A 12,080-nucleotide genomic window follows, 5' to 3' on the forward strand; every position below is an offset into this window, starting at 1 on the left:
TTAATAAATTGGACAAGTTACAAGATGGAGGAGATGAGGAGGCAGGATGAAGGTGTGAGCTTTATTGTTGTCCATGGTGAAGGCAGTGAGGACAAAACAGAAACAAAAGATTGCAAAACCAGAAAAGTACCAGAGAAGAATCCACGAATCAAGCTTATAAAAGCTGTGCTTATTTGAATTAGCTCAGCTTACTTTAGCCAAACAATAGACTCCAGGCTCAAGGGGCTCCACCAACAAAATCCACCAACAAAATCCACACTGAGATCTGTTCTCGCCAGTTCAAGCTGTGATTCAAAAAATGAAGCTCACATACATGCACATCATATTTCAGCAGCCTAGAGAGTCGAGTGCAGATACAGCAATTTATCAGCTTAAAAAGTACTTAACACAAGTAATACTTACAGTATGTGAGGTGAAGTGAGGCGACTAAAACTCTATCTAGGGTATGCTATTCTCAACTCACAGAACTTAAATAATTTAAAGAAAATTAGAAAGATGGACCTGGAAATTAAGAAAATATAAGAAAGAGAAAAGAGAACATTTTAATATGCTCATCATTTTGTATAAAATTTAAATTTCAGGGAGTGAATCAATGTCCCCCACAGCTCCATCATCCATGTGATTTTTTTTTAAAGATCTTTCCACTGTTCAGCCTAGAGTTTTATCATCCACACTGTGTAAACAGTACAGGCTGTCTCACAGGCTCTCTGTGGGGTTATTAGGAGAGGGTGCAGGTGGTTAAATTGGGGTTTTAATTGATTAAGTGGAGGTTCTGAAATGGGTGTGTGCAGAAAGAATTTACGAGCTTCTCACAGTAGGCCAAACATACAAATACAAGAGTAAACATTACAGTCACACTTACAGAGGCAATAGTAACTAATATTTTAGGGTTCTTTAATATTAAACCCCACATAAACCTCTGATTTAAATTACTTGAACTTTAATGGTTTCTAAAACTTTTTAGTTGCCCATTCTAAATTATACCCATACTCATTTACATATGGTTTTAAACTGTATGTAGCAATGGAATAGAGGCTGGATGAAAGACAGGAAATGAGACATGGGGATCATAAAAACAGTGAAAGGGACTACAGCCTGGACAGACATAAGGCCTGAAACTGAGAGGTTGACAGTGGCTGAGACAAAGACAGGACTTAAACAGGGGTGGGCTAAGAATAGGCTAAGGATAAACAAAGGAGGAAAACAGACAGGAAATGGAGCAAAGTATTGGCAGGGTACTGGGTGGCCACATCCTAGGCTGCTGGTTCACTAGTGCTCTCCGAAGTCCAGCAAATCAGGGATCTCAAAGGCTGGCAGGTCAGGGAACTTGAAGGCTGGCTCAGGAGCAGTTCGGGGAACCAGCACAGAAGCTGTTTGGGGCACCAACTCAGTGATGGAGGCTGACTGAGCAGGGCATTGAGCAGCCGGTAGGTCAGGAAACTTGGAGGCCACAGGTAGGTCAGGAGACTCTAAGGCCATGAGCAGTGGAGCAGGAAGCAGGTCAAGAGCAAGAGACAGAGCTCAGATCAGTGGAGGGCCAGGGATGGAGCCCAGGTTAGCATTGGAGTCGGAGGGTGCTGGGCCAGTGTTAAAGTCGTAGGGGGCACTAAGTCTGTGCTTAAGGACACTGTGTCAGTGACAGGGACTGACAGGTCCCTGTCCCCTGATGGCCCTCCATCAATGTCCTCAAGCAGGCTGGCCTGCAGCTCACAGGTGCTCTCCAGAACACCAGGCAGTGAAGTGAGAGCAGGCGTTGGCTTGCAGGAGCTGCCGGGAGCACTAGGCAGAATCTGGGCCGGCCCAACATTCACACAGAGAGGCAGACCTGCTGTGACATCCTCATCCTGGCAGGCCTACTGCAGTGACCACCAAGGACATTGCAGCAGGCCTGCTGTATTCTGAGAGGTACTGGTTGGCACAGTAAGGGCAGGTGTTGGCCTACTGGTGCTTTCTGGAAGCCTGACCAGTGCAGTAGAAGAATCTCCCTCTACCAAGGGGAGCCACCTTCACTTCCTGCTCTGTGGCAGGTGCACATGCTTTGCACAGGAATGATAGGCCTGTAGAGCTGTAGTCTGGGAAAACCACCCTTGAAATCATTTTAGAAGTCCCTCTAAAGTGCTTGCTTCTTTTGCTCACTTATCTAAAATTAGGAAAGCCTGTTACAAAGCTTTTTCCCTTAAGAGTCAGGGGGTATAAATGTACAGAGAACAAACAAGAAACACTTGGGGCTGATGAGGGGGTGGGGCTAGAGGAGGAAGACAAAGGGGCAGAGCAAGAGAGGAGCAAGGAAACCAAAATAAACTGAAGCACATGGGGTCATGAGGTGAAAAACATGTGAACAAACACAAGGAGGCAGGATGTTAGTCAGCAGGTTAACCAGCTGATTTGTGTTATTTTACATTATAAACAAAACACAAATCAGGTTTATAAAGCATTTATTAACTGTTATGGATTATTTGTTATTATAAAACAATAGATCTCAAGTTTGAGAGTATAAAGCTACTTTGTAGCCTTTTCTATCTTTGATATGCAGAAAACCAGAAACAGAAACCTACAGTTCTTCAGGCTGTCCGATTTCTTCATGTTTTAAAAAGTATTCTTAAAGTTAAGGTATTCTCAAATCTGCTTCAATCTGGATGTTTCCATTTTACCAATCATAGTTTTTTTTGTTCTGAATTTAAGATTCTAAACCTCTGCAGTTAAATTAACCGACCTTTTGATGTGTTTTCACTCAGTTCTATATTCTTATATCATGTAAGTAGTGTAAAAATATAAGTTTGTGAACGTGGATATGAATAATTAGAAATTCTCTCTGGTAGTCAAATGTATAAATTTTAATACAGAATATTTTTCTTAAACATGTGTATCTTACACTTATGAATGTAATTCTTTGGATATTGTGTCTTGTGATGTATATGGTGTGTTTGAGTGATGTTAGTTCCCTTTATGGACCTCGTGGTGAGAGTGACATAATGGTTTCTGTGACATGTGATTAAAACTTGTTAACCTAACTGATAACATCACATTTAGTCATGTTACTGAACCAGTCCACGTCTGCATTATAATAGTTTTGATCTGTAATAATGATTCAGCAGTTGTTTGCAAGGCTGTCTAGTTAACATGTAATTCTTACCCCTCCTCACCCTTGCTCTCTCTCTCTCTCTCTCTCTCTCTCTCTCTCTCTCTGTATCTCAGTCAGGCTGAGGTACAATACACATTGCCCGTAAACAAACATACCACACTGTGTGGTTTTTTTTTTTTCAACCCAAATGATGGATTGAGTGTGTTGACCTGCCATGTTGGGATATTTCCACAGTGCTGGTAGTTTTAGGTAGTTTTTGGAGAGCCCAGCTGCTGAGTTCATGACTATATCACAATAATAACCAGACAAAGGATTCATTTTCAGATCATAACAGTGCTGATCAGAATAGAGTCGGACTAATCATCAGACAGAAGCTCAAAAAAACAGACCACAGGAATCAGAAGAGAGAGCACAGAAAGATCATACAAAAACCCCTACACTGAATCCAAAACAAGTGAATGTCCATAAAATACACTGTTCACTACTTACTGTTCAGTGAAACTACAACAAAATGTTGTTTGAAGGATTCCTCTCCTCTCCTCTCTCTCCTCTCCTGGTCAGTACTGATGGTGTGTGTGTGTCTGTAGGTCAGTTCTGTTCTCTCTTTCTCTCTCTCCTCTCCTGGTCAGTACTGATGGTGTGTGTGTGTGTCTGTAGGTCAGTTCTGTTCTCTCTTTCTCTCTCTCCTCTCCTGGTCAGTACTGATGGTGTGTGTGTGTGTCTGTAGGTCAGTCATGCAGTCCTGCAGTTCTGCTTTCTGTGTCCTGATCTTACTGACCATCACAGTCACTGTTGGTAAGTACTGCACTGGCAGGGTGCTAGCAGGGTTGCTATGCTTGTCAATCATTCAGCACCCCCGATAGTACCCCCTGAAAACTTTGATTTCCTCTTTGTAAAAACTGTATACTTGTAATTGGGATACGAGTTCATAATTTTTTCCACTTTCCACGTGATACACAAGTAAGTATCCATGGAAGACACATATTCACTGAGATCAGGCACTGGACTGCTTATACAGGATCACTTCTGTTTTAGTCTACTCTCAATCTGAACATTGGACTCACATCCTAAAATGCTGGTCTTCAGTCAGTCTAAAATATATCCACTACTCTGGCGAGATTGTCGCAGTGGATTATTTCTGGTTAGCTGTTTAAATATGGATCAATTTTTAATTCCTTCCAAAATTCAGAACTGAACAGTGAAGGTGAGGAGAGTGACTCCAACTGCTGCCACTTAGAGTCAGTAGGTTTCTTCATTGGTTACGTTTCAGTGTCTGCAAGTGTGTTTATAGCTGCAAGGGCCACCGCAACCCCGCAATGATACCTGACTATTGCCTTTTGGCACTTTTGCAAAAAACTCACATAGTGCAGGGCTTGATGTATAGAAACTAAAACACTATCTAAATGTGTCATGAGACACAATGCACTTCATCAAAGCTCTGCTGCCTGAGAGCACGGCTGTGCAAAGATTGGACTTCATTACTGCGAAACAAATAACTTATCCTATAGAAGTGTGACCACTTTGCTAAAATGCAGCACATTTAGTTTTCAAGAGCAAAATTGCTGCAGACTTCAAAGGCTCTAGTGAACAGATTACATCAATGATGGCACGTTTGTCATCTGCTTACAAAAAAAATCCTGGTTCTACTTATTAGCATAGCCAGTGTAATCATATGGATTACTAGCTCCCAAAATCCACCTGGACATCATGTGACATTGTCCACCAATCACAAACTGTTTCAAAGATCAGCTTCACCTGAATACTAATCCACAACACCTGTTTGTCATTCCACAAATCCCATCAAGTTTGTTTGAACCAATTTTTGTGAAGTATTGCCACTGTTTTCACAGCGTGCCGAGCCTTTTCTCCAGTATTGCCTCCCATGTATTTTGACCCATTTGCTTGTATTTTCAGCTTTGTTTTTGCCTGAGCCCTTTTTTGACTCGTTTTTTGTCTTCACTATTCTCTGGATGTCCCTTATGTTATTGCTTTTCTCTGGCTTTGACCATAGCATATATTCTGATTATGAATTTGAAGCACATTTCTTCTAGTAAAGTCTTGTATAATTTTATGCACAAGCGTTTGACTCTTTTCTTACATCTGTAGTTTCTGCTCAGGCTGACTAAGTTTTTTTATTTTTAAATTAATATTTTTACAACCCCATTTCTAAAAAAGTAGGGACGCTGTGCAAAATGGAAATAAAAACAAAATGCAAGGATGTGCAAATCATTTGAACCCTATATTTCATTGAAAATAGAACAAAAACAACATATCAAATGTTGAAACTAAGAAATTTGTATTTAAATATATGCATGTTTTGAACTTGATGCCAACAACATGGTTCAAAAAAGTTGGGATGGGGGAACAAAAAGGTAAAGTTGTGGTAAAGTTGTGTAATGCTAAAAAAACACCTTGTGGTTAATTGGCAACAAGTCATGACTAAGTACAGAAAGAGCATCCCAGAGAGGCTGAGTCTTTCAGAAGTAAAGATGAGGAGGGGTTCACCACTCTGAAAGACTGTGTGATAAAATAGTGCAACAATTCAAAAATAACTTCTCAATGTAAAATAACAAAGAACTTTATCTTTTCATCATCTACAGTACATAATATCATCATTAAAAGATTCAGAGAATCTGGTGAAATCTCTGCATGCAAGGGATAAGGCTGAAAACTAATATTGGCTGGCTGTGATCTTTGGGCCCTCAGGCAGCACTGCATTAAAAACAGACATGATTCTGTGGAGGAAATCACTGCATGGGCTCAGAAACACTTCTGAAAACCACTGTCTGTGAAATTAGTTTGTCACTGCATCCACAAATGCAAGTTAAAACTCAAACACAAAGCAGAAACAATATATAAACAGGATTCAGAAATGCTGCTGCCTTCTCTGGGCCCGAGCTCATTTAAAATGGACTGAGGGGAAGTGGAAAAGTGCCCTGTGGTCCGACGAATCAACATTTGAAATTCTTTTTGGAAATCATGGACACTGTGTCCTCCGGGCTAAAGACCACTCAACTTGTTATCAGTGCACAGTTCAAAACCCAGTATTCATGATGGTATAGGGGGCATTAGTGCACATGGTATGGGTGACATGCACCAATTACAAATTAGTTGAAATAGGCTGACATTATGTTAGAACAAACTTTCCAAGGTTTTCTGAAATTTTGTTCACCCTGAAAAGTACACCAATGTTTTACAAAGCCCACTTTTTTAATTATTATCTTTATTATTGAGCAATACTTGCACAATCAGCACTTTGGGACCATAACTTGCTGTAGACTTTGTCACCATGGCAAACTAGGATGGGGCCAGAGCATATTAAATTTCAGATATCTTTCGGGACTATAAACCTTTTAATATTATTTTGAGCGCGGTAGCCAAAGATGCTGTGCCGATTCTAAAGAAATGAGACGAAAACCATTCTAGAGGATAACTGGTTAATGAGAAAACTTGGAGCAAGTGGTTGTGAAACCAGCAATGGGTGATGATGGAGCCGGCTTCTGCGATAAGGAGTGGTTTGGATTGTTGGCCATTTTGAAAGAGCCTGAGTTAGAGTAGGTGCACCAGAGGTTTGTATGGACAGAGAGGAATTTAGTTAGAGAGTAAGTAGAGAGGGGTGCTCTTGCCAAATTAGTTTGTTTTGCTTAGCTTGATAGTAAAGATCAGTGTCTCTGAGTTGAGTACAGTTAGGTCAGACAGGAGGGGGTGGAAAGTTGGGTTGAAGGTGTCTGATGGAGCTGCGTATTCTGAATATCTCAGAAAGCCATAGAATGCGAGGAGAAAGAGGGCTTCTAATGTGGTGGAGATGGCCCTTGAGAAGATTCTAGGGTGGAGAGTCTGCGTACAGTAGTACAAGATGTCAGATATTAACGGCAGCTGCTGAAGTGGAAGGTGAGGTTAATTTTTTTTGGATGGCCTGAAGGAACCGAGGAGGTGAGGCTGAGGAGTTGGGAGATGAAATAGCATCTTTGTGGTATGAAGCGAATGGCTTAGTTGAGGTGTCCAAGGAGGGAGAGGAGCTGAAGCTTCGGGCAAGGGGGGCAAACAACAAAATTGGACAGGGCAAGGGATATGCAATTGAGCTTAGCAGGTGATAGGGAAACCTGGAAGGCAACTGCATCAAGCAGGATGGCAAGTAACGAGAGAGAGAGAGAGAAAGAAACAGTGACATCAGAAAGCAGAGGAGAGGATTGAGAGGGAGTGAGTGGATAGGGAGGAAGGTGCATCAATCTTAATGAAGTCAACAGGCATCTCAGGGGGTGTCTCACTGAGTGAGGCAAAGCTGTTGGACACGTAAATGGGAGAGGAGTGGTGCTCACGTAGAGAAACTTCAGCATTAGCCGGAGCTTTGCGATTATGCTGCTGAGATCCAAGGATTTTGAAGATCTGATGAGTGCAAAAATAACCTCTGAGACCCTGTGGTTGAAATTTATTTTGAGTAATATGTAACTAATTAAAAATATTTGTAAAAAATCAGCTAAAGACTATTACTTAATTTTATTTTATTACAACCTTATTTATTATTCACTATTTATTACAACCTAATATTTTATTATATGAGGTCTAGATAGAGTACGGAGAAAAGTTAAAAAAGTGCATTTCATTCTAACTGATTTAGGAACATTACATTGGGGTTGCACCACAAGAACAGAAACATTAAAACATTGCTAGCACCCAGCCAGCACCTGTCCAATGCAGACTGTACTGTTATTTTATGCGTACCAAAAACAGTTAAAAGTACTAAAAAGTTAAAACTTCATTAATGATTATCATTTTCATCTCTTATAGCAGACGATTCACCTTTTCCTCCAGTGAAGATGAATCGTCATGACTCTGCTACTCTGCCCTGCTCTGAGAGATGCTCTGGTTTGGTCAGATGGTCTGTATCTCATAAACCCACTGATGTTCTGGCTGAGTGTGATCAGACTGAATGTAGATCAAAGGAGGGATATCAGATGATCCATGATCAGTACCTGAAGGGGAATCTCTCTCTCACCATCACTGATGCTGATTTCAGTAAGAGAGGCTGGTACACGTGTGAGTGTGATGGTAAAGATCTCCGTGATGTGCGCCTTCAGATTGAGCGTAAGTGTCCACCTGCTTTCTTGAGTGGCCATTATGGACAGTACCCCAGTGATTTAGGTGCAATGAATCAGATTTTGACATAATTAAAGAACTTCCTGATTGTTCTTCTTTTCAGCCTTGAAAACTCCAATTCAGGTAAAACCCAGTGAGTCTCTGGTCCTGGATTTACACATAACAGATCCAGTGAAGGTGATTTATAACACCACAGATTCAGCTGGACCATCCAGTGGTCAGATCTGTACAGTGGATGGACACTCAACACAGTGTAAACCTGAATATAAACACAGAGTATCACTAACAGCTGCACTTACACTGAGAGGAATGACTCCATCTGACAGTGGAGTTTATACAGTAATGGACACCAGGAATGAAGAGGTCATTCACATCTACACAGTGACCATCCAAGGTATGAGTTTATTCAGAGTTAAACACATACTGCTTTCCTTTTCTTTACATAATGAAAAGGTCAGACGTAAACAGTGAAGAGAGGGAGAGTGATAACAGCATGTATATAACAGGATAGCATGTGCTTGCCATGGTAGGTCTTTACACTTACAAGTCATGGAATAGCAGTATGTAAATTGATTATGAAGTGGAGTTACTGTAACGAGGCATGGCTCAATAGACAGAGGATGTGAACCCAGGCTGTCTGAGTTATATCCCAGGGCCTACCAGGTGAACCACAACAGGTTTTAGGGATCCAAGTGCCAAACTTATGTACAACGGAAGGATGACCTAAACTAAAGAACTTTAGCACATGGTGAGTCCGGGGATCAAACCCGGGCCCACCACTGAAGCCGTTGTGAAAACTGCGGAAAGGAGTGCCTTTATATGGAATTGCCTGAAAATGGGTAGGAAAAGCAATCTGAATTATAAACCCACCCGTTTCTGTCAGGCGGGAAAACAGAACAAAGGACGCCAGGGGAAAACTGGCTTTCTCAGACATCGAGAGAGAAATTAGTAACTGAAAGAGACTTGAATGCGCTTATGAAGCCTCTGCCCAGGTGTAGTATGTTGGACTTGATTTGACTTGGGAGGAGCACGTTGTCTCCCTCTGGTGGCCGGGAGCACCGCAGCACTGGAGCCAGCCCTTACAGTTGCCTCAGGGGATGGCTTGGGAACCACCACACCTGAATAAGTTGAGAGGTGTTATCTTGTGGGTGATGTTGAACACTGGTCAGCGTGGTCATAGCAAGGTGATGTGAATTATCAGAGTTTGAACAAGGACTGACAGTGGGTGCCACACGGATGAAGCATTCCACTTCTGAAGTTGTGCGGGCATTTAACATTCCTCAATCCACAGAGTCACGTGTGTACCGCTTATAAATCATAGAAGGCATTGCCACCCATAGTGGACAGCACAGTGGCCACCCACGGGTGCTTAAAGACAGCAACCGTGGCAGAATTCACATCTACATTCATTGCAGGAGGCCCCACACACATATCCTGCAGGTCAGTGCAGCGTTCTTTAGCTTTAATGGGATATAAGAGCAGAAGACCCACCAGAGTGTCTGTTAACACCAACAACACCAGACACAGCGCCTCACCTGGGCTCGTGAGGTTGCTAACTGGACCCTAGAGGACTGTCAACATGTGGTGTGGTCCGATGAGTCAGGGTACCAATTGTTTCACTGTGCAGGCTGGTGGTGGTTCCATACTGGTTTGTTCTCATGCATGGGTCGGGTCCACTGGTCATGTCATTGACCATCTGCAGGCACCATAAGTTCAGGGAATTCCCAGAGGAGGGGTGACCAGTACGGTACTTAGCCCAGGTGCGTATTTAGATAAAAAAAAAAAAAGAAAAAGAAAGGAAAAAGAAAAGATAAGAGGGCTGGAAAAAAGAGAAATTGCCCCAAAACAACAGAAAGAAGAAAAATAGGGCTCAAAGGAATAAATTGCCCCAAAATTACATAAAAGACAAAAAGAAGGCTAAAACAACGTGTTTGTTCCACAAAGAGCAAACAGGTGAAGCATGAAGCTGATCTTCCTCTCATAACAACAGAGGAAGTGTCTTTTGTTTTCTGATTATCTTTTATTTCACTTTTCTATCTCAGCCTGTGTTTGAGCTGCTTTCAGCGTCCCCTTTGTCTGCCCTTTCCCACCATTTTTTCATTCCCATTCGTTGAGAGTTTTTCCCCCGTTTTCGTCTGTGCTTCCCGGTGGCACAGCAGCCATTCAGCACATTGGCGGTTTGAGCCTCGCTCTGAGCCACCTCAACCCGAACATGCAGAATCACTCCATTCACACTCCACCACCTCATGAATTCATTCAAGACACTTTCTCACCGGTTTTCCTCTCTGCACTTGGGTCCGCCTCCTCGCTGTCCCATAACATCTTCTTCTTCTAAACCGCTTCTCCTTCTGGGTCGCAGGTGTCCTGAAACAGTTTATTTATTTATTTTTGGATAAACTTAAAGCCTTTTTTAACATTGCAACAGAGATGCAGTTGTGGCATGCAGTGTAAGCTAACTGCAGTCTGTCAGAATCAAAGCCGTAGTGCATGAGAGCTCTGTGTAAAATGTGGATTATTGCTGCATTATAATTGCTTCCCATAGTATCTGTTGGTCACTCCAGGGTTAGTAGAGTCTATATTTTTGGATTTTTGCATGATGACACCATTAAAAATTGGAAAATTGTTTTAGAGGCGGGGCTAAAGTTATTACTTTAAGATGGCAGATTACAGGAGAACAAATCCAGTTTTTAAAATGATTTAATATTCTGAATGTGTATTATAACCAGAAGTACAAACTAACAAAATAAAAAAGTTGACCACCCAGCAGAATTTTCTGCTCATTTGCAGTATCTTATGGTTGTCCTAGGTGTATCATGTTTGCCTCTGGTGGTGTGAAAGAAAAGGAAGCTGCAGCTGTGGATATGAATGGTGGCATTTAGTTTAATTCCCCTATGTTACAAATCTGTCTTTTTTTTGCAGATCACTCATCAGATCTGGACAGAGATAGAGGACCTGCTGCACCAGTGTGGGTGATTATAGTGCTGGCTGTGATGGGGACTGGGTTTCTAACTGTGACTGTGGTATTAGTGGTATTAGTGATGGTGAATGTGAGGCTGAAGGGAGAAAATCATCAGCTCCGCATGAAGGACACAAAGAACAGAGTGGAAACTAATGAACGCAGTGATTCCACTGAGGAGGAGAAACTAAACGTTAACCCAGAAGTGGAGAGATCATTACCACCCAAACACAGGATGTGTACATGGCAGTAGTTATTCTCACGTATCATTGGCTGTGCAAAGAATGCGATTGAATACATTCCGATTACTGATTAAGACTGAGGTGTTTATATGCTCACTCTATTCAACAATTTGATGGAAAGTCTTCTTTTACGTGCTCGCTACAAGTAATCCAATGCAAAATGACGCGCATGCGTGGAGAACCACTTAGACAGCGAACATCACGTGAGGTGCAGTCAGAGTGAGATGAGCAGCAGTGAGCAGTGCTTGTGTTTTTAATTCCTTTAAAATGATGTCAGACTATCCAAAAATTTTGCACATCAACTTATTCATTTCAAGTTTATTCATAGAGCATACCTGACACCGTATAGAAGATTTAAAATGTACGTATTTTGGATTTCCTGCAAGGTATATGTTGAATATGGACACTTTGTTCCTTATTTAATTTTGTGATGTTGTACCTATGTTCATTTTTGCTATCCATGTCTCTTGCATTTTTTTTTGTTTGTTTGTTTGTTTTTTTTGTTTGTGTTTTTTTTTTTGGCTGTCTGTTGCCCCCATCCCCTTGTTGTTTGTTGTTTTGCGAAATAAAAATTCTTGATCACAAAAAAAAAAAAATGATGTCAGACTCAGGAAAACGTCCTTCACATGTTCTTATTAAAGACGGCCGAGAGGAAGACGTCGTGTTCTGAGACACATAAGCTGGACGTCCGTCCCACCGCCGT

The 12,080-nt window shown here is 41.7% G+C and overlaps 1 protein-coding gene across 1 annotated transcript; it reads left to right on the plus strand.

Annotated features, from left to right (window-relative positions):
• Positions 1-3,796: 3,796 nt before the first annotated feature.
• Positions 3,797-11,832, plus strand: LOC118801928. The gene is made up of 4 exons (XM_036562333.1): positions 3,797-3,877; positions 7,871-8,167; positions 8,283-8,573; positions 11,099-11,832. Exons 1-4 carry the CDS (start codon positions 3,817-3,819, stop codon positions 11,386-11,388), a joined length of 939 nt encoding a protein of 312 aa, XP_036418226.1. The 5' UTR covers positions 3,797-3,816; the 3' UTR covers positions 11,389-11,832.
• The last annotated feature ends 248 nt before the right edge of the window (positions 11,833-12,080 follow it).

This window comes from Colossoma macropomum, unplaced genomic scaffold (genome assembly GCF_904425465.1).
Source record: "Colossoma macropomum unplaced genomic scaffold, Colossoma_macropomum, whole genome shotgun sequence".
In the NCBI taxonomy this organism is placed as follows: domain Eukaryota; kingdom Metazoa; phylum Chordata; class Actinopteri; order Characiformes; family Serrasalmidae; genus Colossoma; species Colossoma macropomum.

Excerpts from the sequence above, each read along its gene's own strand:
- LOC118801928 (XM_036562333.1), top strand. The coding sequence starts at position 3,817 with ATGCAGTCCTGCAGTTCTGCTTTCTGTGTCCTGATCTTACTGACCATC. Across the intron at positions 3,878-7,870 it reads GACCATCACAGTCACTGTTG|CAGACGATTCACCTTTTCCT; the intron begins GTAAGTACTGCA and ends CATCTCTTATAG. Across the intron at positions 8,168-8,282 it reads TGTGCGCCTTCAGATTGAGC|CCTTGAAAACTCCAATTCAG; the intron begins GTAAGTGTCCAC and ends TCTTCTTTTCAG.